The sequence below is a fragment of the Podarcis gaigeae genome (genome assembly GCF_964106915.1).
Source record: "Podarcis gaigeae genome assembly, chromosome: 13".
Lineage (NCBI taxonomy): Eukaryota > Metazoa > Chordata > Lepidosauria > Squamata > Lacertidae > Podarcis > Podarcis gaigeae.
In genome coordinates this window covers 18831238-18856485 of record NC_139689.1, presented here as the reverse complement: position 1 = coordinate 18856485, position 25248 = coordinate 18831238, and the positions used below count along the sequence as shown (strand labels likewise).

At 47.2% G+C, this 25248-nt stretch overlaps 2 protein-coding genes across 3 annotated transcripts in view; one reads left to right on the top strand and one right to left on the bottom strand.

The window, feature by feature from the left end:
* LOC310829388 (germ cell-specific gene 1-like protein) lies at positions 1–12345 on the top strand. Its single transcript, XM_083707775.1, has 5 exons — positions 1–4095; positions 4726–4773; positions 7025–7177; positions 8636–8747; positions 10042–12345. The coding sequence occupies exons 1-5, from the start codon at positions 3786–3788 to the stop codon at positions 10388–10390; spliced, it is 972 nt and encodes a 323-aa protein (XP_083563901.1). The 5' UTR covers positions 1–3785; the 3' UTR covers positions 10391–12345.
* Positions 12346–14565: 2220 nt separating this feature from the next.
* Positions 14566–25248, bottom strand: part of IL11 (interleukin 11) — a 64922-nt gene continuing 54239 nt past the window's right edge. For both annotated transcript variants that reach the window (XM_083707780.1, XM_083707781.1), the window contains exons 3-6: positions 18368–18531; positions 17760–17846; positions 16274–16435; positions 14566–15869 (exon numbers count right to left, since the gene is read on the bottom strand). In XM_083707780.1, the coding sequence (XP_083563906.1) occupies positions 15705–15869; positions 16274–16435; positions 17760–17846; positions 18368–18415 (462 nt within the window). In that variant the 5' untranslated portion in view covers positions 18416–18531 and the 3' untranslated portion in view covers positions 14566–15704. The remainder of the gene's footprint in view (positions 15870–16273; positions 16436–17759; positions 17847–18367; positions 18532–25248) is intronic.

Below are 25248 nucleotides of genomic sequence, written 5' to 3'. Positions count from 1 at the left end.
TTTTCTGCTTGTTTTCTGCTGTTTTTTCAGCAGGCGTACCCCTCCCCTCTCTCCGAGAACCCTGGAGACTGGAGTTCTGGCTCCCAGCCCATCCTGCTAGATCCTCTGTGTCCTAATTACTTTGCTGTGTTTTAAGTCCGTGCCGGCTGTGGTGCAAGTGGTTTGATTCTCTGCGTTGCTCTTAATGAAAGGGACACACAAAAAATCTCCTTATTGCCAGCTGGGAGTTAATCCCAAGAGACACAGGGTCCCAAATAGAAAGACTGTGAACCCGGGGCAGCAGGATGGGTGTGCGAGACGGGGCCACACAGGGCACAAAGACGAACAGGAATTGTACGTGCAAAAGGGGAAATAGAATGTGCTGGGCAGACTGAAATTCTCTTTCGCTCTCCCCATTTCCACGGGATCGCCATATCTCCTGCCTGTCTATTCACTCATCCACACCTCTTTCTCTCTCATATATAGACAGACGGCGCCTACTCCCACCTGTAACATAAAGCATTTCTTTGTATTGGCCTCTCCACTGGCCAGTCTTTCTCTACCCTTCCACACCTTCCCCTCCACGCCCACAATCCTTCCATGCCAATAGATATTTTCTGTGGAGTTAAATATGACAGTGAAAAGCAAATTAATGAAAAGCTACAACTATGAACTTTTTTTTGCATTTCTTTGGTACCATCTGCCCACAATATTTGTTTTGTTTGTTTACATACATTAATACACACATACAAGTGCTGAAGATCCAGATTTTGTTGTGGTGGTGGGGGAATATTTCACTTCTGAAATAATGATCTCTCTTTCTCTCTCTCTCTCTCTCTGTGTGTGTGTGTGTGACATCGATCAATCCACCCATTAACGTGCACGTCTTCCACTGTTGATCGATCCGTGCCCCATTATCCCCCCTCCATCTCCATACAATTTGCCTTCCTGTTGGCGTCCGTTCCCCTCTCTCCCCTCCAACAAGCCCTTGTCAGCCTTCCAGCCTCTTTGTCTCTCTCTGCCTCCGTGTCCACTCCATCCCCTCTGACCCCAGCTGCTCCTTCATCTCCGCATCCAATTTCTCATCCTCTCCTCCTGGCAGCCGGGCGATTGCAGAAAGGGAAGACCAAAGCGGAGATGCTCCCCCTCCCTCTCCCTGCCCTCCCCCTTTATTAGATGCTAATCCCCACCACTTGGCACTGGTGCCCCCTTGGCACTAATGAAGAGGTTTTTTAATCAGCCGCCACCGCACTTCTCCGCCTGATTCCTATCCCCCGGGGACGGTGCCGCGCTGGAGGGTGCCGGAGCTCTCCGCCGCTTGCTCATTTATCACACTGCTTATGCCACCTCTCCACTCTGCACAGCCGGATTGGAGAGCACCTCTTGATTCTTCCCTCTGAGCAGCATCTGGGGAGCATTTTCTCACAAGCTGCACGCTGCGCCCTTGGGAGCGGCACTTTCCTTCGCATGCAGAGGGGTCCTTGGCTCCCTTGAAACCCTTGGGGAGGACATGCGCTGGGTGCTGTCTCTTTGCTGAGGAAAGAACTCCAGACCTTCTCTCCAATGGCCGTGCAAGTGTGGGCCCCAAATCCGATGTTTGGGGGTTGATCTCCAGCCACCAGGTCAGCTGAAGGACTCGGAGCAACAACCTTATGCCAGCGAAACCTTTTTCGTGAACGATGTTATTTTGAATCATTTTGGCAGCCTATCCTGGGGGAAGAAAGAGGATCAAAATATTTGGATGTTGAACATCAGGTCTTTTCTTTCACTTGGGTGATTTGGAACTGAAGTGGACACTGTCTCCTTCTGTTGCTGCCGGATGGCATTTTGAGCTTTCCTCAGAACCCACTTTTTCAACTCCCTCAAGCAACAGACTGAAAGGCCCTGTTCCATTTGAACCCACGGCTGCTTTCGCAGGGGCTGAGATTGACCAGACAACTTTGACAAAAGTACCTCCAGAAAGAACCTTTTCTCTCTTCCTTTTCTTTTCTCAGCCTGCTACTCTTCAGCTTTGCACAAACTTTGGATTTTTATCATCCCTTTCCAGGCAACTGTTTGGCCAGGCAGATCTCAAGACCCTGAAGAGAATCAGCACGGCAAACTTGCGTCTTCTTGCAATTGTAGTGTGTATTTGAACAATAATCACCCTGCAAACTTGCAAGCGTGAATTGGAGGATATTTTTGAAGGAAAGCGGCGATGGAGTCGGGACAGAAGGGAAGAGATTGGATTCCTTCGTGCCTGAGGGAAAGTGGATTAGAATATAATTCTTAAAGGAGGACAAACAAAAAGCCCTTGGAGCCGTCTGACCCCAAAAGGACACAGCTGACTGACTGGGTGTAGGGGGCAGAGACAGACAGGCCGTATCTGAAGACAGTTTCTAACAGAATTGGAGGGGCAGGAGGAAACTCTTAACAGGAGTGATCTGAATGAAAAATAAGGGGCATTTCAGAGGGCTAGTTGGATTTTTGAGTGAGCAGAACCTAGAACTCTAAGCATTGCCTCTTCACCACAAGTGACAGGCATTGTGGGTTGTGAAGACTGCGCCTTAATCTGGCTACTCCCAAAAATACCACTGAGGGGTACCAATCTAGAGGGAAAAGAGGGGTGCTCGAGACAACGGAACTTGCTAGTAGTAAGTCATTTTGGGGAGTCAGGGTTGCAGGCTGGGTTTTCCACTTCTTTCCCCCTTCTCAGGGGCTTGAATTTGAGGGGTGGACGAGGCCTTTGAAAGCTCACAGAGCTTTCCCCTCTTAGCAGACAAGCAGAACTGGCAAACCTTAAATCACTCCATGCCTCGTGACAAGCTGTAGAGTTGTTTATACAGTCCCCTCTGAGCTGCTAGAAAAGGGGGAAGCTGGGCGTCCACATTTCTTGACACCCCAACTCTAATGGGGAGGTTTTCACTCTTTAAAACTATTTCAGAAGGGCTACTGTGCAGCATTTAGACTGCAGCAATTAGACTAAAGTTTAGACTATTTCCACTCTGTCTGTTTGGAAGAGACTTTGTTAGTCAAGGACATGTGAGGGGAAAATCTGAGATGGTTTGCAATTCTTTGTGGACTCTAAAAGACTTTTGCATTGACTTCAAACCCATCACTTTAAAAAACCAAACCAAACCTTAAGGGATTTAAGATTTTAATTTGGAAGATTGATTAATCGGGGCAATGGCCTACAACAGCTTTTTAACAAGACTTTGAATGGGTGTTGTTAATAATTAATTAATATAGCGATAAAAAGGGGGAAGGTTAGCAGTGGGGGAAAGTATGTGTGTGTTTTAAAGCTCTTTTTAAAGTACTCAGCATAAACTAGGCAACCTGCTAATAATTACTTTATACACAGATCATTAATCAAAATCTGGAAGGTCTAGGTAGGAATCATGCTGCCTATCTCCTTCTGTGTTCATTAGTTCAAACTAATTTCTTTCTGAGACCTTAGGTATCTTGGGTGCCAGCACCCGCCTGGCTCTTAAGCACTCCTCAAGTAACTAGTCCCTAATAAGAACAGAACCCCAGGTTGAGTTCAAATTATGATTACACCATTTTGTGGTGTACTGCTTCATAGTGGGCATATTGGATGGGCCACAGCATACGAATAAGGAGGAGAAAATCATGATCAAAAGTGAGGCATTCTCTGTAAACGGAGGTTTGTTCAGAATTGGCTTCTCTCCACTGAAACAAATAACCAGCAGATTTATCCAACAGTAGAACATAGTTTTCTGGGAACTGTGAGCGAATTCGAATTATTTGGGTGCGACTTCGGGCAGCAAAACAGACAGCTCCTCACATCTCTTGGGAAAACAGGGACGATGATTAAACTGAGCCGAAGGTCCCGCTCAATGCTCTCCTTGGGCCTCAACTCTTTGGCCCTCTGCTTTTCGGTTTCGGCCTTCTGCACCAGCTATTGGTGTGAGGGGACCCACAAGGTGGTTAAGCCCCCCTGCCTCTCGGCCGTCAAGAAGGGGAACTGCGTGCCCATCAACAGCAACGAGACGATGGATGGGAACGTGACCATGGACCCCCACGTGGTCCAGTACATCTGGGAAACGGGCGAAGACAAGTACGCTTTCCGCTATTTCCACACAGGCTTCTGGCTCTCGTGTGAGGAGCATCACGGAGGTACGAAACCAGCCTACATCTCAGATTCCATGACGGCTGTTATTACTTTGACAGCTAGGTCACAAGCCCCTCTCCTGTTAGATAGACAAGAGAGGGAAAGGGGAAGAGTGTTGGCGGTGGGGATGTGGAAGGTGGCTGTCAAAGGGCAGCAGAGGAGCAGAATAAGATGAGGTCTCCACCTCTTGTGATCTAGGGCCAGTGGTCATGCAGAACAGGCCGCCTGCACACCATGCAGTTATAGCGCACAACTTCCCCCGAAGAATCCTGGGAACTGTAGCTTGCTCATGACACTTGGCATTGTAGCTCTGTGGATTATTTGTAGGGGAAATGTGCTTTAAAATAGTGGTGTAGATCTGGATTCCTGATCCACCCCATATGTATTTGGGTTTGTTCTACTCACCTCCCCCCACCCCCCGGTCCTGGGGCTGCATCCTGGCTCAAATGAAGCCACCTGCAGTTTAAAAGACAAGTGCGTTCCAAGCCTGGATGGGGAGTAAATTGTGGGTAGCCATCTTTCGCTGCGAGGGGAGACGGAAATCTTGACGAACAGAAGAATGACATAATTGTCGCGATCAGCACCAGCCTTTGGATAAACTGACGCCGTCTTCTTTCATTGTTCCACCCTTTTAGAGGAGAAGTGCCGGAGCTTCATTGAGCTGCCCCCCGAGTCGGAGAAAGGTGAGATTTGGGGAGGGCAAAACAGGCCATCTTGTCTAAGGGTGCAAACACAAACAGGAAATGGCAGAATTAATAATGCTGTTTTATGTTGAGACATACCAGTGGCTCCTCCGACTGAGTCCTGTCTGCTCCAGACATCCAAGATGGTGGCTGTTCCTGCCTCCTCTTGTGGGAGCGGATGCTATAGTTTAACTGAAGTGTTTCTTCACACAGGGCATAGTTAAACTATGGAATTTGCTTCTACTAGAAGCAGAGATGGCCGCCAGCTCTGAACCTTTCCTCAGAGGAGAGGGCTAAACTTATGTACATGAAAGAGCTACCCACTTCCTGGACATGACTGGCTTTTGTAATAAAATTTGAAAACCCCCCCCCCCCAATAAAACCCACCACCATAGTGGAAATGCATAGGGCAGAAACATTCTGGACATTGGTAGTCAGCACAATATTTTTTAAACTTCTGTGCATTAGGTTTTCCTCTGGACCTCCTATTATTTATTTTAAATTATGTGCATCCTATAGTGTCTATAAAATATTATGATGTAGTATTGCATCTGTTGCCCGCTGCTAGATGTATATTTCACAAACACTCGGAAATCACAAATGGAACCTTTGACACGGGAGTGTTATTTAAAGCCTGGGAGCTAATTAAGTTATTGAAATTAATAACTCAGGCCGAACAATCCTATACTCCAGATATGGCAGGGGGCCACTTAGGTCATCATAATGACAGGGGCATAGATCTCAACATACCCTGCAGTACTGGAGCAAAGGGTGACATCTTTAAAAGAACGTACAATATTGGCAACCAGTTTGCAGTTTTGGAATATGAGCTTAATGCTAAATGCTTGCATTGGACCTATTTGTTGTGCATGAACGTTTTACTCCAGCATGGGATATTTTACATTAATTTCAATGACAAATAGGAAACCAAACCCCTGCTCTCCGTTTACCATACTTCTAATTAATATGCAGTGTTCCACATCCCTTTAATTCACAGGGAAGGAGTACAGCTCAGTGGTAGAGCATCCATGGAGCAGAATGCCACAGGTTCAATCCCTGGTGTCCCCAGGTAGGGCTGGGAAGCCCTGCATAGCTGCTGCCAATCTGTGTAAACAATACTGGCCTGGATGGACCAACAAGTCTGATTCAGCATAAGGCAGTTTTCTGTATTCCTCTTGTTTCTCTTCTCTTCTACATCCCGGCTACAAAAGTTGGCTTTATACCAACCGTCATGTGTCCCCCACACCAAACAATCTTGTGAATCTAGTTGGTGAGGATTCCATTAGAGATCTTCCTCTATCCCCAAACTACAGCTTCCATGATTCAGCGGGGAGAAGGAACGACTATGAAATCAATTGAAGTCCGCAGTTTAAATGTGCCTACAAAACAGGTCACTGTGATACTCATTATTGCCGAACCAAGTACAGTAATGAGGCTGAGCACTATTTTTTCCTCCTTAGTTATTTATTATGTATGAACCGGTTCATTGTAGAGTTAACTCCACCCCAAAGGCTTGCCATGTGTTATCAACATGTTAAAAACATCACAAGTGTTATAAACAGGAATTTAGGAAGCTGCTGCCATTCGTCGAGTAGGTTTTCACAGGGAAAGCTCCAGGACGAAAACAAGAGTGCTTTGACATGGAGCGTTAATGCCCAGGCCTGTGCCTGGAGAAAGCGGGAAAGCCCTTATGCTGAGTTAAGCTGCTGGTCCGTCTAGCCCAGTTTTGTTTACCTTGGCTGGCAGTGGCCCTACCTGGAGATGCTGAGGGTTGAACCAGGGACCTTCTGCATGGGGAACAGCTGCTCTACCACTGAGCTACGGCCCTTCCCCAGACTCTGTGGGACATATAAAGGTAAAGGTAAAGGGACCCCTGACCATTACGTCCAGTCGTGGTCGACTCTGGGGTTGGGGCGCTCATCTCGCTTTATTGGCCGAGGGAGCCGACGTACAGCCTCCGGGTCATGTGGCCAGCAGGACTAAACTGCTTCTGGCGAACCAGAGCAGCGCACGGAAATGCCGTTTACCTTCCCGCTGGAGCGGTACCTATTTATCTACTTGCACTTTGATACACTTTCAAACTACTAGGTTGGCAGGAGCAGGGACAGGAGCTCACCCCATCACAGGGATTCAAACCACTGACCTTCTGATCGGCAAGTCCTAGGCTCTGTGGTTTAACCCACAGCGCCACTCGCGTCCTGTGAGACATATAGCTTGTTTATAATCTCCCACTCACCATGTTACTTTCCAGGGGTGCTGTGGCTCTCCGTTGCCTCCGAATTCCTTTATATTATCCTGTTGACTGTGGGGTTCCTATTGATGTGTTTGGATGCCGTCTACTATGCCAACTTCATTGATGGGCTCAAGATCAATGCTTTTGCGGCTGTGATCACCGTTCTCTCAGGTATCTCAATCTACTCTGCACCTCCAGTAGTCAGCTACTTTTCCCACTAGGTTCCCACTAGCACTTAGACCTAACACTCATTTTGCATGGACTTTCTTTTTTAAAAAATAATTTTTATTAATTTTCCAATAAAAACACCCAATTAATATATCCAATCATAATCCAATTAAAATAAAAAACTAAAATAAAAAAGACCAAATTATAATTGTTGATTTTTCGGGGCTCCCCATAGTCTGGACCTCTGAAGCATATCTTCAAATCTCCACCCTGTCCACATCCCGATTTTAACGCTTTAAAGATCTCCGTCCCTGACTCTCCGATTCTCTCATTTTGTATGGACTTTCACCACTGACCCAAACCCCATCCATATAGTACTAGAGATCATGGCCCAGTCATTCCTGTATCATGTTCACATTATATCTAAATGTGTACAAGGAAGTCTCTCTTTTTAAATGAAAAGTATTTGGGGAGTGATTTTGAGTGGGGAAACAGGTGGCAGGCAAAGGTTGAAGCCCCCAAAATGAAAACAAAACCATGCAACCCCAAACTGTTCTAGTTTCTTTATACCCATTTGTGTGTAATGTGTCGTCGTCCCCCCCCCCCTGAAAAGGTTACTGCACATGCTTAGTGGGGCAAGCACTGGCCACTGCCTGCTTGATGCTTGTCCCTGACAGGGCCTTCTCAGTGGTGGTGCCCTCCACCATTGTTGAGTTTGTGTCTGTCCCCCTCATTGTTGAGTTTCAGGAGGAATTTTAAAACATTCCTGTATACGCAAACATTTGATAGCTGAAAGATACGCTTCCTGGCAACCGTGAGATCACTGGCCAAAAGACTGTTTGCTACCCTGGGCTCTTTTGGGAGGAAGGATGGGATATAAATTAAAACCACCACAACATATCTTATTCATATGTGGTGCCCAGCAAGGCACTCTGCCAGCTTTGTAAAGGGTAATCCGAGGTAGCTGGCCTCATTTCCCAGCATGTGATCAATAGTGTGTGTCCATTGCTAGAGGCAAACAATTCAGTGAAATACTGAAGCCATGAGCTAAGCTGGGCCACAAATGCCCGTCAGTTCATGTATTTAGCAGGATCAAGCCTTGGTATAGCTTTCCCTAGAATGTACAACTTTAAGCTTTCAGGTAGGGATAGAATCTCAAGTTTGAGTGTTTTTTCAAGGACACAATTTCCCAAGCAAAGTAAAACAGCATTTCAGGGATTGGTCGGCCCTACCATTAGGCAAAGTGTGGTGACTGCCCGAGGCAGCAGACACCAGGATTCTGAAATGTACAACCTTACACTTGTAAGTGAAATATCTCAAGTCTGTCAAACTTGCTTTCTGTTGGGCTGCCATGGCTCTGCTCCTATTCAGCTCAGACCCCAGAAAGTGGTACCCAAGAGAAGTAAGAGCACTGTGGCTGGGCATATTCTGAGTATCTTTCTGACCACCCCTTCCCAACAGGGCTCCTGGGCATGGTAGCCCATATGATGTACATGACCGTCTTTCAGGTGGCTGTGAACCTGGGACCAAAAGACTGGAGACCTCAGACATGGTATTATGGCTGGTCATTTGGGTGAGTAAAGCCAGCATGGGAGAGGAGTGGGGTGTGGGTAGGGACAGGGCTCCTATGCCTTTAATTAAAGCATAGCAGCAGGAATTTCAGCAGCTGTAGCTTAAAGGTGCAGAAGCCCCCTTTCCTTCTGCATCCAGCCACTTTGGGTGTTGGCATTTGCATTTGAGAGTGGAGTTGTTCCTCTGTCCAAAGATGAAAGGAGGAGGAGAGGATATGAGATAGGAAGTGGAAAGAGGGGAGAAAGAGAGACAGAATGATGGACAAAGGTGGAAGAGAAAAATGTAAGATGGGAGAAGTTACTGGATGAGTGGACAGTAAATTATTGTGACTGAAAGCATTAGACCTGAGAACCCGTGTTCAGGGTTCCATTCATATTATGGTTATTTTGCAGTTCTGCTATTTCTTGCTTGCTGGTTGGGACTCAACGTGACAATGCACCAATCAGTAGTAATACTGCTCCTTCTGCCTCTTCATTCCGGGATTTTTCAGATTTTTCAGATTTTTTTTATGACAGCTGCTCAGGGGTCACCCAGCACGGAATCCAAGGCTGAATCTCCCTTATTTATAATACCACCCCATGCTATATAGTAGCAATGTGCCCAATTTCCATTTTGTCCCCTCCCCCTGCCTCGCTAAAACCCCTAAATATGTTACATTTGCATTTTTGCAAGCAAACTTGCAAAGTTCTTTGGAGCAAACCTTTCAGCCTCTGTTTCCCCATCTGGTATCCAACATCATAAGCCAAGGAAGCCTATGGAACAAAAACCCATGGTTTGGCAACACCTCATCATACATGGTTGGTTGGATGGTTGATGTCAAAAGGTTTCTGTAAGGGTGAAGAAGAGAGGGTTCGGAAGCACTGAACACACTGACTATGGGACGGCAGCCCATAACATCTCGTTTATTGTTTGGTCTAGGCTGGTCCTCTTCCAGCTATCTAGACACCAACAGAAGGAGCGGTACATGAATGGGTACCTTTTTTTTGCCTTTACCTTTCAGCGGTTCTCAACCTGTGGGTCCCCAGATGTTGTTGGACTACAACTCCCATCATCCCTGAGCTCTGGCCTTGCTAGTTAGGGGTGATGGGAGTTGTAGTTCAACAACATCTGGGGTCCCACAGGTTGAGAAAGGCTGCGTGACATGAATGGGTGAAGAATTGTGTCAGAACCGGTGTATACATGGAAAAGGAGTTTTGGGAAGTCAGTTATCATGGGGGATCTGGATAGATTTGGCAGTGCAAGAATGACCTTGAGATCCATCCCTTTGCACCCCCTCCCCAATTTCTCTCCCACAGCATGGCCTGGCTCTCGTTCACCCTTTGCATGTCAGCCTCTGTGCTGACCCTCAATACCTACACCAAGACCATCCTGGAATTCAAGTACCGCCGGCGGATTTTTGAGAAGCACACGGCGTCGATGGGGAGCAGCAGAGGTCCCGGCTCGCCCGCTCTGGCCCCTGACCTCGAACGCTTCCTCTGGGATAAATATATCTTCAGCGTTAGTGACTCTCTAGACTTCTCCCCTAGCCCTCCGGGCCCAATGGCTCCCTGCAGCGGGCGCAAGGCCTACGCGGGAGGGTATGCAGGGCTCGCAGGAGGTCACAGTGGAGATGCTGGTGACGAGGATGACGGGGAGCCATGCTAGAGTGAGAGAGAGAGAGAGAGAGAGAGAGAGAGAGAGAGAGAGAGAGAGAGGATGTTGGGTGGAGAACAAGACCTCCCACCATCACATCCCTTCTCTTCCATTTGCTCACCCATCCATCCTACCGTTTGATCTATCACAAATATGCCCTCCCCTTCCCTCTGCTTAGGCAATGTATGGCCATTTCACAACCTGTGAAAACATTGGTTCTTTGAGGTTGCCATGACTTTTAGGTTGGGTAAAAGGGCGAGAGCAGACCTATGGATCAGGCCCATTTCAAACTGTACAAGCAGTTACTTTTTTGGGGGTGGGGCGAGGAAGACATCATTATTATGATTTTGGCAGCCCTACCAGGAGGCAAGAGGAGGCAGCTGCCTCATGTGTTGAGTTTGGAGCGGTAGAGTGGGAGGTGGGCAGGTGAAACCCAGAGGGCGAAATGTATTAGGAAGCCGTTGTGCAGGAACCTCACAGGGATAAATGGAAGCCGTGAAATGATATTGTTGCATTCTTGTGGAGCTCTCCTTTGGTTCAGCAAGGCAACACCAAGAGCTGGCCATGAGATTTCCCCCTCTAAGGCAAAGGACAAGATGGTCCCCACCAATACACTGGCATTTGAATCATTCTTAAAAACTGAGGGGCAGCATCCGCCACGGCACCTGCGGAAGGCAACTTCAGGGATCACGAAGAGGCCCGTCTCTTTACCTCTCAGAATCAGCTGCCCGAGGCGGCTGCCTCACTTTGCCCAATGACAGAATCCCAGAGGATTGTGTGTCCCGATTTTATTCCATTACTGCTGTTCGGATGTTTTCTTCTTTAGGCGCCGACATGCCTCTGGCATATGGCCACAGATCATGGGGGAATACCTCTCAGATTGTGCATTGCAGTTGCTCATGGGGTGTGTGGCAGGAGATCCTGGCCCAATCCCACTGTGACTCCTTGAATTTTGAAGCCCTCTTATGCTTTCTGGCAAGTTCTGTGAGGGCTGTGGCTAGTTAGGAAATAGCCACTGCGACAAACTTTCGGCCTTGTTATTTAGGTGCTGCAGCACCCACTTATGTCAGTAGAAACCAATAGGATTGCCTTCTGCTTGCTACTGCAGTAGAATTGTGTGTATCCACTGTCAGTTGACACCAAGGGCTGTATATAACCATTTATTTATCCAAGGTTGTTTGCGGTGCATATTGGACTTGTTCCTCACTAATCCTGCATAGGGCCTGTCTGTAAACAAGGTTACTAGTATATTACTCAGCTTGCACTTTGCAAAGGTAGATACCGGGCTGCTTCAGTTATTGTTTCGTTCCCGAGAGGGAAAATTCCCACTCTCCTCCATTCCCATCAAATATTCCTATCTACAAATCCCAGGGTCAGCAGAAACTCCTGCAGCTCCCTGTTCTGTGGCACATGTAGCTGGCTTATTCTCTCACTGCTGTTAGGAGGCGTTTTGAGCTAGTGTCATAAAGACTTCAGACTTTTCCCCAATAACCAAGGCCTGGAGCACACGTATACACTAAACCCCAGCTTTCTCTGTTGTGAAAGCGCCCTAACAACTCTGATAGCCTCCCCAACATCCTGAGGGGATGTCAGCGAGCGAGGCCCAAGTGTCTTTATGTATGTGGAGTGTACAATATGTTTGAGTAGTAAAATAGGTCTTGTCCTGTACCTGTTTTCACATTGCCCATTTCAACCAGGCACTGAACTTTTATGGCTCCTTTTCAAGGCTCTGGGCTCCTTCAGCGTCGTAGCCCTGGCTCCCCTGATGGCAGCCATGACCCCTCAACACTGTCCCCACCTCACATGCCTTCCCCCCAAAACCCATCTGCAGCTCTCCTGATTTATCTCATCGGCTTTGCTTCATATAATCTCCCCTTGTGTGGGGAATGAGAAGATCAAGATTTCTGGTTAATTAAATAAATTAATTAATTTATTTAATTTCTGGTTGATTAAATAAATTAAAGGATTAATCAGTGTCAGTCTGCTTCATTTTATAAAGCTGGAGGGAAGAGGGGAGGGTAAATTCATCAAGCATCAAGCCCTGCTTTCTCGGCCCAGCAAAGGTGGGAAGGAGGACTTGGGAGGCGACGGTTCGAATCCCTGCTCAGCCATGAAGCTCAATTCATGGGCCAGACACTGCCTCTTGGCCTAACCTACCTCACAGGGTTGTTGTGAGGAGGATACAGGGAGAACCATGTACACCACCTCGAGCTGCTTGGAAAATTAAAGGTGGTATATAAATTGTAAATATAAATAAAGCAAGCCTCAGAGGGAGGGGAACCTGTGCTGCTGGACTATTCCACCCACGAAGGAAGTTGCAATTCCCAGATTGGTTTAATAATCGGTCTTCTCTGGGAATTGCAGCTCCCTTAACAAACAGCAGCACACTGCATTCCTTGGCGGAAGCCATGACTGTGGTACATAGCACAGTACTTGAAATGTGTGGTGTGGACTGTGAGGAGCAAGCTCCAAATTTTATGGGGTTTTGGAGACAGGAATTGGCCCTTAAGATGAGCTGACTGGATGCAGGCTGGAAGTTCAGCCTAGAAGCCCAAAGCTCTGTGACTGCCAGGCTTGCTGAGGAAAACAACCCTGGTGGCATGGCAGGTAAAGTGCTATTGTAGCTGGGTGCTCTGCTTTAACACAGCTAGCCTCCCACTTGCAGCTCCAAAATGCTGGGTTCGGAAACCGTCGTTGGCTGTTTGTCTGAATAATAGTAGTTGTTGTATGAGCGACAATTGAATTATATGTTTTAGATCATTTCTCATATTAAAAACACAGCTCTTTTGTTTTTATCCATTTAATTTTTTTTATTTCAAATTTATTTCCCCCCCATCTTTTTTAAAATCTTTTTTATTACAAAAAAGGGGAAAGAGAGAGGGAGAGAGATAGATAAAGAAAGAAAGAAAGAGAGAGAGAGGAGCCGGTCAATAAATACTTGGAAGATGCTCAAAATAAAATAACATTCATAAAATATAATAAAAATAATAATAAACACAATGATGATGATGACAATAATAATAATTAATAATAATAATAAAATGAACCAGACTTGGAACAGATAATAAATTAAAAAATAATAATAACTTACAATGAAGAAACCTAATGGCTTTATAAATACTGTGGAGCAATGAAGGGCTCATGATAAATACCTGAAACAGGAGTGGGGAGGGTTAACTACAGCCGTGAAGGGGTATCAAGAATGGGATGAACTTCTCCATCAAAAATAGTACTGCTCTATTCTGTTTTGGTCAGACCACACCTGGAGTTCTGAGTCCAGTTCTGGGCGCCACAACTTAAGGAGGATATTGACAAGCTAGAAGTTGTGCAGAGGAGGGGGACCAAGATGATGAAGGGTCTGGAAACCAAGCCTTATGAGGAACAGTTGAGGGAGTTGGATATGTTCAGCCTGGTAAAGGAGACTGAGTGGAGATATGATAGATAGCCATTCTCAAATATCTAAGGGGCTGTCATAAAGATGAAGCAAGCCTGTTTTCTCCTGCTCCGAAGGGTGGGACCCAAACCAATGGATTCAAGGTACAAGAAAGCAGATTCTAACTAAACGTCAGGAAGAACTTTATGACAGTAAGAGCTATCTGACAGTGGATCAGACTTCCTCAGGAGGTGATGGGATTCTCCATTCTTGGAGGTTTTTAAGCAGAGGTTTTAAGCAGATGGATCGCCATCTGTAATGCATTTTCTCTCTGAGATTCCTGCATGACTGGGGGTTGCGTGACCCTCTGTCCCTTCCAACTCTACAATTCCACGATTCTATGATCAATGCATTGTATAGAACTGTTCGGCCAAAATTCAAATGGGTACATTCAGAAGGATACATATTGGGTTAATAGTCTTTATTCCAAAACTCTTTTGAAGGTGAAATTGGTTTGGTTTGGTTTAACTGGTCCTTTTTGTATCCCACTGTGGCAACAGTATTGGCTGGGCTGACAAAAATGATCCAGCAGAGGGCGCTGCTGGTAAACAAATCTGCCTTAAACTTTTGACGATTCGTTGTTGTTTCTTCAGGAGCATGAAAGTTAATTTCACAATGTCGACTTTCTGACTTCCCTTCCCAATGAAATTATTTTTTAACAAAATCATGGCTTGTTTTATGTGTGATTTTTTTTTTGCTTATTGTTGAAACCAAAGGCAAGTTTCAATACTGCCTAAATCAACTACAAGATCATCTCTTTTGAGAAAAGGTGCCTCAAACTTCTAAAAGCTTTTCTGTCTCTTGAGTTTTGATTGACCGTCCAGCTATAAATAATTGATGAAATCTGCATAAATCTGTATATGTGTAACAATAGTTTTGAAAGGGGATAAAAAGCAAACGTCATTTGCTTTTAGAGAAGACACGCATGATATCGCATCTTAGAAGAAGCATTGCCTCGCTGTGTGAGAATGGGGAATGATGCCCCCTTTAAATGTTGCGTCCAACGCCCTTTATGCTATCTTATCTTTAAAATAGTTAGCATCTTTAAGAAGACATCAGCAACCACCCTGACTTACCCTATTAACCCATATGCGTGTGTGTGGTGCAGTGACACCCTGTATGAAGAATGCTGAAAACTATTGATTCTGTGCTAGATTGTGGCCACACTTTTGGAGTGATACTAGATTGCAGGTGGACAAGGGACAGAAACTGGCAGGGGCTATTGATGAAATCAGGATGGCTGCCAATGAGAGGTCAAGCCTCCCGCCTTCAATGAATCCTCTCCTCCCCTCCTCGGCCTACAGAACTGCGGCATCTTCTCACGCACATTTCTCAGTTCCCTGGGGGCACTGCCCAGACCTATGGGGCACAAGCTAAGAGGGTTCCCTAGATTGCAGCACACAATCTAGTGCTGGGGAAAGAACAATCGTGGTGGGCAAGGTGCTTTTCGGGCAGATTATCCACCACGACTATACCTATAAGGGGTCTCCGATATTTGACACAGATCAATGCTTATCATACAGATTATAGTGTTCCCTTAACAGGGAGCAGGAGAGGGCAAAAATGTCCTTGGAAGAAGGGGAAGCCTCCCGTTCCCCATACCATTTCCCCAAGCCTTGAGGGAGAATGAGTTCTTCCAAGGGCAAGGGAAGTCGCTTTTTGTTTCACGATGCACCCCCCACGGAGTAGGAAGGGTGTGTGAGTGGGCCGTAGGTCTCAGCATCCCCCCCTTGCAGCACCCCCCAGAAGAGGAATCCAGGGGCGCCCTGTTTCATAGACTTTCTTTCCTTCCTTGCACCCTCCTCCACCGGTATTGCTGAAGCAGCATCTAAGAGTTCCAGGTCCGTGAGAAGGCTTTCCAAAATACCCATGGTGGTTCAGTTTCTTTGCCGTTCACAGCTTGTTCCGGATCAGAACCAGCACACGAGATGCCCAGTCCAGGTAGAGGTGAAATGAGTGGACGATGGCGTGGCCTGCCTGAACCACAGACCAGTGGGTGCCGTGGGCTGGCAGGGTTGGCAGAGGGTCGTTGGGCCGTGAGAGGCTGAGCTTGGTCATCTGGGGGAGAAGCAGACAAGCGGGTGAGTTGTGGCATTGTGGAGGAAGGACACAAGCTCTGAGGTAGCCCATATTAACCCCTCCCTATTTCTGATGATGGGCAACGTCCTATGTTCCTAAGGTGACAAAGCAAGGATCACCCCAGGCTTCCCAGTGCATTTTCCCGATCACTTTCCTTACAGCAAAAAGTCCAATCTTTTGGGGAAGCCATTTTGCTGTGCAAGATCCCAACCAATTATAACCCCACAACCTGATTTTGCTGGTATGGGACCGAATCCCACCCCAAAGCAATCACAGCCTGGAAGCGCTCATAGAGCCGGAAGTGGCCTTGCAGGCGCATCTAGTCAACCCCACACAATCGGGACCACCCCCCCAGGATTTGTTCCTTCCTCTCAAAGCCTTACCAGGTGCTCCAGTCTTTTGAGGAGGCGTTCCAGCCGGCTGTGCACTGTGGTGATGTCGTGCTCCATAGGTCGCAGCAGCAGTGGGGCTGCCCTCCGCAGCCACTCAAAATGGCGTTGGTAGCACTGCAAGTCGGAGCTGAGCCGAGCCAGACCCACAGAGACCTGCAGGAGGAGGAGGAGAGAGGAACAAGACAGAGAGGGGCTGTATGAGAAAGAACTTTGGTGGGGCAGGAAAGCAGGCCACCTGCAGAGGCTGCCTTGTCTGCGTATACAGTGGTACCTTGGGTTACATATGCTTCAGGTTACAGACTCTGCTAACCCAGAAATATTACCTCGGGTTAAGAACTTTGCTTCAGGATGAGAACAGAAATCGTGCGGTGGCAGTGGGAGGCCCTATTAGCTATAGTGGTGCTTCAGGTTAAGAACAGTTTCTAGTTAAGAACGGACCTCCAAAACGAATTAAGTACTTAACCCGAGGTACCACTGTATTCTGGAAATATACTGTATTTTTCGCTCTATAAAGTGCACCAGACCACAAGACGCACCTAGTTTTTGGAGGAGGAAAACAAGAAAAAAAAATTCTGAATCTCAGAAGCCAGAACAGCAAGAGGGATCGCTGCGCAGCGAAAGCAGCAATCCCTCTTGCTGTTCTGGCTTCTGGGATAGCTGCGCAGCCTGCATTCGCGCCATAAGACGCACACACATTTCCCCTTACTTTTTAGGAGGGAAAAGTGAGTCTTATAGAGCAAAAAATGCGGTATTAGGGAAAGGGCCTGTGGCTTAGTGGTTACAGCAACTGCTTAGCATGGAGAAGATCCCAGGTGAAATCATCAGCCTCTCCAGGTAGGGCAAGAGAGATTTCTTATCTTGAAACCCTGGGAGCCACTGCCAATCAGTGCAGACAGTACCAAAGATCTGATAAGGCAAGTTTCTTCCCCTCCTCTGCCCAAACAGAAAATCTGGGTGCACCATTGGGGCCTGGGAGCCATTTTGGAGTGAGTGGAGCTGCAGAGGGGAACCAAGAAACAGCTCCGTTAAATGGAAATCGTGCCAAGAGAAGTTGCACGCCACACAGTTAATGCACCCGGCTTCCCCTGGGAACCGTAGTCCACAGAGCAATGCTTCCCAGCACCCTTAGCAAACTACAGTCCCCAGGGTTCTTTGGGACAGGCCACGTGCTTTAAATGTACAGCGTGTACAAAGCGTGGCTGTATGATGTGTACGCAGCCTGGGAGTCATCTCAGGCTGTCTGTGTGAGGGAGCTGGAGCCACAAAACCTGGCAGAAAGCTAGAACCTACAAAGAGTGGGAGAACTGCAGCTACTGCGAGGGGCCAGTGAGACCAGCCATGGGGAAGCCTGTATTCCCTAAAGCGGCCACTAGGAGAGATTTTGCTTAAGGCGACAAGCTGTGGTGCAAAGGAGAATCTACTGGTTTCCCTGTGGGTGGGGGCGATGGGAGAAGAGGGAAGAGGAGGCCTCTTTTACCTGGATGTTGGCAAGTTCCACCGCAGTCATGGACAACACAGGTAGCGTTTCTAGCTTGTGTTCTCCTTCTGCTGGGTAGCGGTTTTTCTGTACAGGGAAGAGGAACGGCGAGAATCAGACCACAAAATAGTGCAAATGAACAGGAACATTAATCAATAAATAATGAAGGGGGAGGATATGCCCTCCTATTTATTTTATTTTCAAAACAACAAGACAAAATATCATATTTTTTCTTAAGATCTCTTAGGAAGATGTCTTTTTTCCAAGTGGGAACTTCTGCTTCTTAAAAGGAAAAGGAAACAGAAGGAAGGTTCCCAATTAGCCATTTTCTGAATCTGTCTCATTTGGGCCAGGAGGCAAAAAAGTCAATGTACTGCCACTTCATTTAGAAGCCACCCAAAGCTCACATCTTTGGCAGGCCATAGCTCAGCAGCAGAACATCTGCTTTTTGTGTGGAAGGTCAACCTCTGGCATTTCCAGCTCACGGGAAACGCTGGTGGCAGATTTTTGGCGAGCCTTTCCCAGGCAGAGCAGACAGCGCTGGCGTTAAGTGGACCAATAGTCTGATTTGTTCTAATGCAGCTTCAAGCTGGCGCCGCTTGACTTACAAAGTGGTTGAAGAGGTTCTTGGTGTCGCTCAGCAGGTTCCTCGCCATATGGACAATGGAATCGAATTCGGTTCGGAAGTCTGTAGGCTTCGGACGGGGGCCCGGAGCTGCCCACAGGGCCTCACACAGACTCAGCAGCACCACTAAGACCTGACACAAGCATGCTGCAGAGAAAGTGAGGAAGCAACAAAGATCGTGGTTAGAAGGAGGGCGAAGGCCTGGCCTTTAAACCTGGGGAAGAGAGGAAGATACAACACTTGCAAGTAGAAAGAAGTTCAGTCAGGAACAGCCTTTCATCATCATCATCATCATCATCATCATCATCTAGCTGTGTTTTTGAAACTTACGCAATAAAAATAGAAATAATTCAGACAGCAGTAAAGTGCTTTGTGTGTTTACTTACGATGGGTTAAAAAACACTCTCCCTAGCTGCAGCCTGAAGTGGTACAGTCCAGTCTCCCACCTCAGGACTCTACCACCTCATCCTGTTGCATGTGTAGACCAGGTGTCCTATTATCTTAAAGTGGGAGATTAAGAGCCAAGGTGTCTGGGATCTATCAGCGAAGGAGAAGTCTGGTGGTTCAGGGAACAGGTGTGTGTTTGGAAATTGTTGGGTGGGTTTGCCGGAAGAATTTAAAACACTGTATCCCCGAAATCTTGATTCTGTTAGCAAATACGCCCTTCTCTCTTCTTTTCCTCAGAAGCCACTTTCAACTCCAAAGGTTATGGGTTCAAATCATGACCTACCCTGCCTGCTATCCAGCCTTGACCTCTTGCCCACTTCCTTAAAATATTCGTGGAGCTGAATGTTGGGCAGACGGACTTTCTGGCTATGGGATAAAATGTATTTTTGTACACATTCTTTCTTCTGTAATTCAACCACCCACTCCTTCTTCCCTTTTTTTCACTGGGTGAGAGAGAGGAAGCGTCAGGAAATATGTGCTGCTTAATACTTGAATAATATTTTCTTGCAATGCTTTCTTTTCCATTTTTTTAAACTGCTTTGTCTCCAGGGCTTTGGGTGGTCTGATCCCTGTGGCTAAGAGCACAGACAACCCTCCGTCCAAAAACCTTCCTGTTCTCAATTGTGTTCATTCATCCTCAGAACAAGCCCTGTGATGTAGTAGTACTAAATTAGTCCCATTTCACAGAGGTGTCTCTGTGTGGGCAATAAAGGTGATTCTAAGGGGCTTAGTACTGCAAAAGTGTCATTGAGATATTGCAAATGGGAGCTCAGCAACAGGTTCCCCACCTGTGTGTTTTAGATGTTCCAAGTGGTCACATTCACAGTATTTAAAGCTTCTCCCCAAGAATCCTGGCAACTGTAGTTCACCCCTGGGGAAGGCTATGTTAAATTGAAGGATTTGTTGCTACCCCAGCCTGCCTCATGGTAGGGCCGGCCTGACTTCTGACCACCCCCATTGCTAATTATCCACATGCAATGGTGGACCTACATTTTGGGGGCCCTAAAACTGTTATGGGGCCCTCTTCTCAAACAGCAACAAGGTCTGGGTAACCACTGTTATCTTCTCCAATGGGGTTGTTCCATAACAGATCACCAAAACACACACACACACACACCACAACACTACACCTCAGATTTTGCTTCAAATTGCTGTACTGCAACACTCTACCTTTACAACATCTCAAATTTTGGGACTGGTGAAATATAAACAACAAAAAATTAAACCATTTGAGTTGTGTGCCTCAGATTGGTTCTACTAGACCCCAAAATTTTGAGCAATGTGGGCCAAATTTGCTTCTGGGATTAGTTTCATTTGCTGATCATTAGTTTCATAGTAGATCTGCCCCCTGCCCACATGTGCAGATGCAGTTTCTGCAGGGCAGACGAAATAAAATAAAAACAAAAACGAAATGTGCAGCTTGGCCAATGTAGGTTTCATGCCTGCAGGGTGGGCATGGGTGGTGTGGGGCAGGGGAAGAGAGAGGACGGTGCTGCAACTTTTCAGTGTCGTGTGTGTGTGGAAATGCCTTGGCTTGGCTGCAGAAGGAATTCGGAGGGGAACAAGGAATGGCCCAGAGGTGCCCCTGGAAGGCTCCTGGCAAGAGTTCTGAGCATACAGCTGGTTGGCAGGCAGGATGGGGAAGGAGGGGTTGGTTGGGTTAGGGAATTCCTGCCCTGCGACAGAGTCATCCCGGCGCCTTTGCCGTGAGGTAAGGAAAAAAGAAGCCGTCGGTATTCGGAAATAGTGATGCTGTTGCAGGAGGGAGGGGTAAAGGAGGGGGTGAGTCAAGGTGTTTTCATGGAAAAGCCATCCTGTGTTGTCTTAGAGAGCAAACTGCATATTTTCCCTTTGCCAGGAGCTGGGGAATCAAGTCTGGATTTCAAAGGGTTCCCCCTCGCCTCCCAGAACCGAAACCATCTACCAGTTTGCCAGTGCAACCAAGTAGGTCCATTTGTTAGGAGCGTGGCTATAAAATCATGGATCCTTCGCTGGGTTTTCACAGAAGCCGACTCTTTACGGAGACATGTAGGGTTGGTAGCCAACTCCTTTATTTTTTTCTCTCCTGTTACTGGGCCCTATTCCCCCTCCTACAGTGTTTCTAACAGAGCTAGATCTGCAGCAAGGATCAAGGGCAGACACTTATCCGTATGCTGCAAAAGACTTCACCTGCTGATTGCTGTGTATCAAGCAGATATGAAAAGAATATGATCAGGCCAAGTAGGCAGTTCCTGGTTAGTTGGCAGCCCTGGTTTCATGCCATTCTTCAGCAAAACCTTTGAATGTTGCTTCATTCTGGCAGGGGGTTTATGCCCAGCTTCACACCAGAAGCCTAAAATGCCATTGTTACAATACCAACATGGGCAGAACGGACATCTGATTTCAAAATAGCTATTTCATTCTGCCCCACATCCCGCTAAAAGGATTTGAAGGGGGCTGAAAGCAAAGCTCCCGGCCTGCTTCATTGGGTACAAGCCCTACTGAACATAATGGGGTTTACTTGTGAGTAGATGTGCACAGCTTGGCACTGCGAGGTGCCTTGACTGGAATTGCTCTGCAGTGCTCCTGTATTCATACTTGGTCAGTTCATCCCTTCAGTAATAGAGAAAAAAAACAGCCTACCCTCCTTTTTAACATGTTGGCAAGAATCCCACCATGTAACTTTCCCCATTGCGTTTGATTGGAGAGGTCATACCTGGCATAATTCCCCCTTCTGTTGACACAGGGCTGCAGGACCTCAGGCCTGGGGGCTTCTCTCTATGTGGCCTGTGAGCCTCTCCCCCAGCCCCAGCCCCATCTCCCCAGCCCAGCCTTGCAACCCACCCACCCCCTTTGCCTAACTGGGGCATGTCCTGAACTCCAATCATGTCTCTGGTCTGCCTTGATGGCAGACAGAAAGGGGGGGATCTAGGGAGGAACCAGCCTGATGAAAAAGGCACCCCACCCCGGGAGCTAACCCTTAAAGGTACCAGAGACTATACAAGGTGGCCATTTTCCAAAGCCAATCTGGGCAAAGAGATAGGGCAGGTCAGAATTTAACCAGTGAAGCTCTTCCTAGCATGCAAGGGCCCTGCCGGGGGAAAAGCTGGAAAGCTCACACCTTTGCACGCAGAGCCCTATTTCTTCTGACACTGGGGAACAGGAGGCAAGCTCTCATTCAGCCAGCATTAGGGAAGGGTGTGGTTCCAGAAAGGCTTAAAGTACCTTTCTTTTTATAAATAAAACCCGGCTGCTGCCTGCCCGAATTCCCATCCATCCATCCATCCAGCCTGTCTGCCCCTTAACAGTCTGCATTATATGCCCTTCAATTTCAAGCTAAGCCAGGCGTAGGCAACCTAAGGCCCGTGGGCTGGATGCGGTCCAATCGCCTTCTCAATCCGGCTCACCAACGGTCCGGGAATCAACATGTTTTTATATGAGTAGAATGTGGTGAACAAGGCAGGTGTGTATATGTCCATTTCCTCCTGCAAAGGCTTGCTTTCTTGGCCTCAATATATGGCCAACAGACTTTGCAGCCACAAAGATGCAGAAGGAAGGAAGAAGAAGAAACAGGCAAAATGGGAAGTAATTACATTAAAGATGGAACGAAAGCAACATAGATAGCATTGGTTGTTATTACAAGGGTAGAATCCTTGATTATATACTGAGGCCAGTTCACATAATTCAATTCCAGAGGTACTGAATGTGTCTGTGGGTCCACATGCAGCCTCCCTCCATGAAGGGAAGAATATACCTTGGACCAGAGGGGCCTTGGACTGATTGCCAACTAAGGCAGCTCCTCTTTCCTGATGTCACTGTGTTTTCCTATGTCATCATATTGACACCATGCGCTGTAATTGTTTTCCTTCATATTTTAGGGCTTTGCTAGCTCCTCGATTGGAGTATTTGGCTTTATTGCGATGAAAGGCGAGATAGAAAGAACTTGAAAACAAACAAGATACCGGAGAGAAAAGAGGCCATTGGGTAAACTCGCCCAAGGACCTCGTCAGGTTTCGTGTTTACTCTGCAAACTCAGAAGCCAGCGGCTGGAGAAGGCTCCGCTTCTGCCACCACCCACTGCCTCGTAAAGCACCGAGACTGGAACTCTGTTAAACAGCCTTTCCTCAACCGACTCAGCCATTAAAACCACTGACCCTTGAACCCGCTCCAGCTCCTCTTGTTGCGATTGAGCGAAGCCGAAAGATCAATGAAGGTGACACACTGTGCTAAACCCACTGGGTGATACATTTCTGGGCCCGCCACGGAGACTCATGCATAAATATTGCGGTAGATGTCTCTGATGATCAATAGGCAGGAGGGCACATGCAAGGAGGGGGAGGGGGGAAACGATGGGAGAGACAGAGAGATGAAGTTATAGAGCAGGTTGAGGGGACCGATATGTGCGTAAAAATAGGATGCCATGCAAGGGTTAGACAGCTGAGCAAGTTGGACAACATGGGCTGGAATGGGTTGATGGAAACAGATGGTGCTGTTTTGCGTGGCACATGGTGGCAAAGGCAGCAAACCCCCCCTCCTGGGAGTGCATGGTTGAAAAGACGTTTCTGTTGCCTGCAATGTTTTTGCTTTTGTAGCTGAGCCCCTAAAACATGTTACTGGTTCAGGTTAAAAATGTAAGACTGGCGACACTCGAACAGGCACTTGGATAAAGGAAAGGATGGGCAGTTGCGAGTTTTATTTCTCAGCTGCCTTTTGGCCAAAGAGACCCCTGGTGCTAATCTACCTGGGAGATTTTCCCATTAAGTGCCTCACTGGAAGTTCTGAACAAGTTCCCAGGAAAACAAGATATAAAGTGGACATTGGACAGTCCTTGTGCTTCACGGAGCTATGGTTCCCAGAACCATTAACATACTACAGTTCCCATGATTCTTTTTTTTTGGGGGGGGGAGAGAGTCATGTGCTTTAAATGCATGGTGTGCAAGCAGCTTTAGATTTTGCTGGAAATTCTGCCTTGAAATTCTTCCCAGCCAGAACAGAGACAAGGATTGAGCTGCAGCAGACTGAACAAGCCGGCATCACGTGGCACACCATGTAGTCCCCCAGGTGGCGGTTGGTTTCACAGCTCTGGGATTTACAGCCCTAGCTTGGCAGGATGAAGCCTCGTAAACTGGCTCAAAGAAGGAGTGAAGGGGAGGCGTGAGAGGTGTAGCTAGTTAGGAGAGCTATACTGGCGGTTGCAGCAGCAGCAGCAGCAGGCGACCCAACACAAAGACACCCCACGCACACAACTGTGTGTGCAGTTGCTCACACCTCACCTCAAGGGATGCTCATGTGGCTGCATGCACAAGTGTGCACCAGATGCATAGACACAGCCGTGCATTTTGGGTATATGTGCAAACACAAACACACAAGAGCAGGAAAACCCATTAGCCAAAAATAAAGACAGGGATGCTTCCAGATGGGAGCTTATTGTAGAATTGGTGTCGCTCATGCACTCACATTTTGGGCAGCATCCACCTGACATCCTTAGCATCAAAATAAAAATCTAGCACATTTCTTTTTTCTTTTTGCATTTAATTTGGATTTCTCCATATTGTGGAAAATCTGATAAACAAAAACAACCCATTATAAATGTGCATTTGCTGCTGCCATTGAAGCTCATTGGTGCATTTTTGGCAGGGTGGTTGGTTTGTCACGTGTGGTGGTATTTCAGTGGACGGGCCTCTAATGCCACACCCCTACGACTTCTGTTTGCTCCTCACCTGAGCACAACCTAGCAATTTTGTTTGCTGCAGCTCAAACACTACCAGTGTACCTATTTGCACCAACCGCCTTTTGCAGAATCTTAACAACACTGTTAAAAAGCATCTTAAAAAGCAGAGACATCACCTTGCCAACAAAGGTCCGTATAGTTAAAGCTATGGTTTTCCCAGTAGTGATGCATGGAAGTGAGAGCTGGACCATAAAGAAGGCTGATCGCCGAAGAATTGATGCTTTTGAGGAGACTCTTGAGAGTCCCATGGACTGCAAGAAGATCAAACGTATCCATTCTGAAGGAAATCAGCCCTGAGTGCTCACTGGAAGGACAGATCCTGAAGCTGAGGCTCCAATACTTTGGCCACCTCATGAGAAGAGAAGACTCCCTGGAAAATACCCTGATGTTGGGAAAGATGGAGGGCACAAGGAGAAGGGGACGACAGAGGACGAGATGGTTGGACAGTGTTCTCAAAGCTACCAGCATGACTTTGACCAAACTGCGGGAGGCAGTGGAAGACAGGAGTGCCTGGCGTGCTCTGGTCCATGGGGTCACAAAGAGTGGGACATGACTAAACGACTAAACAACAAAACAACAACACTGTAAAGGTGAGCTGTTCTCTCAAGATCTCCACATGGGAGACTGAAACTGCAGTACACAGATGGGCTTCTTCTTCCTCTTCTTCTTCTTCAAGTTTTAATACAAAGATCTTGCGCAAGGCCACT

Excerpts from the sequence above, each read along its gene's own strand:
- LOC310829388 (XM_083707775.1), top strand. The coding sequence starts at position 3,786 with ATGATTAAACTGAGCCGAAGGTCCCGCTCAATGCTCTCCTTGGGCCTC. Across the intron at positions 4,774-7,024 it reads GCCCCCCGAGTCGGAGAAAG|GGGTGCTGTGGCTCTCCGTT; the intron begins GTGAGATTTGGG and ends GTTACTTTCCAG. Across the intron at positions 7,178-8,635 it reads TGTGATCACCGTTCTCTCAG|GGCTCCTGGGCATGGTAGCC; the intron begins GTATCTCAATCT and ends CCTTCCCAACAG.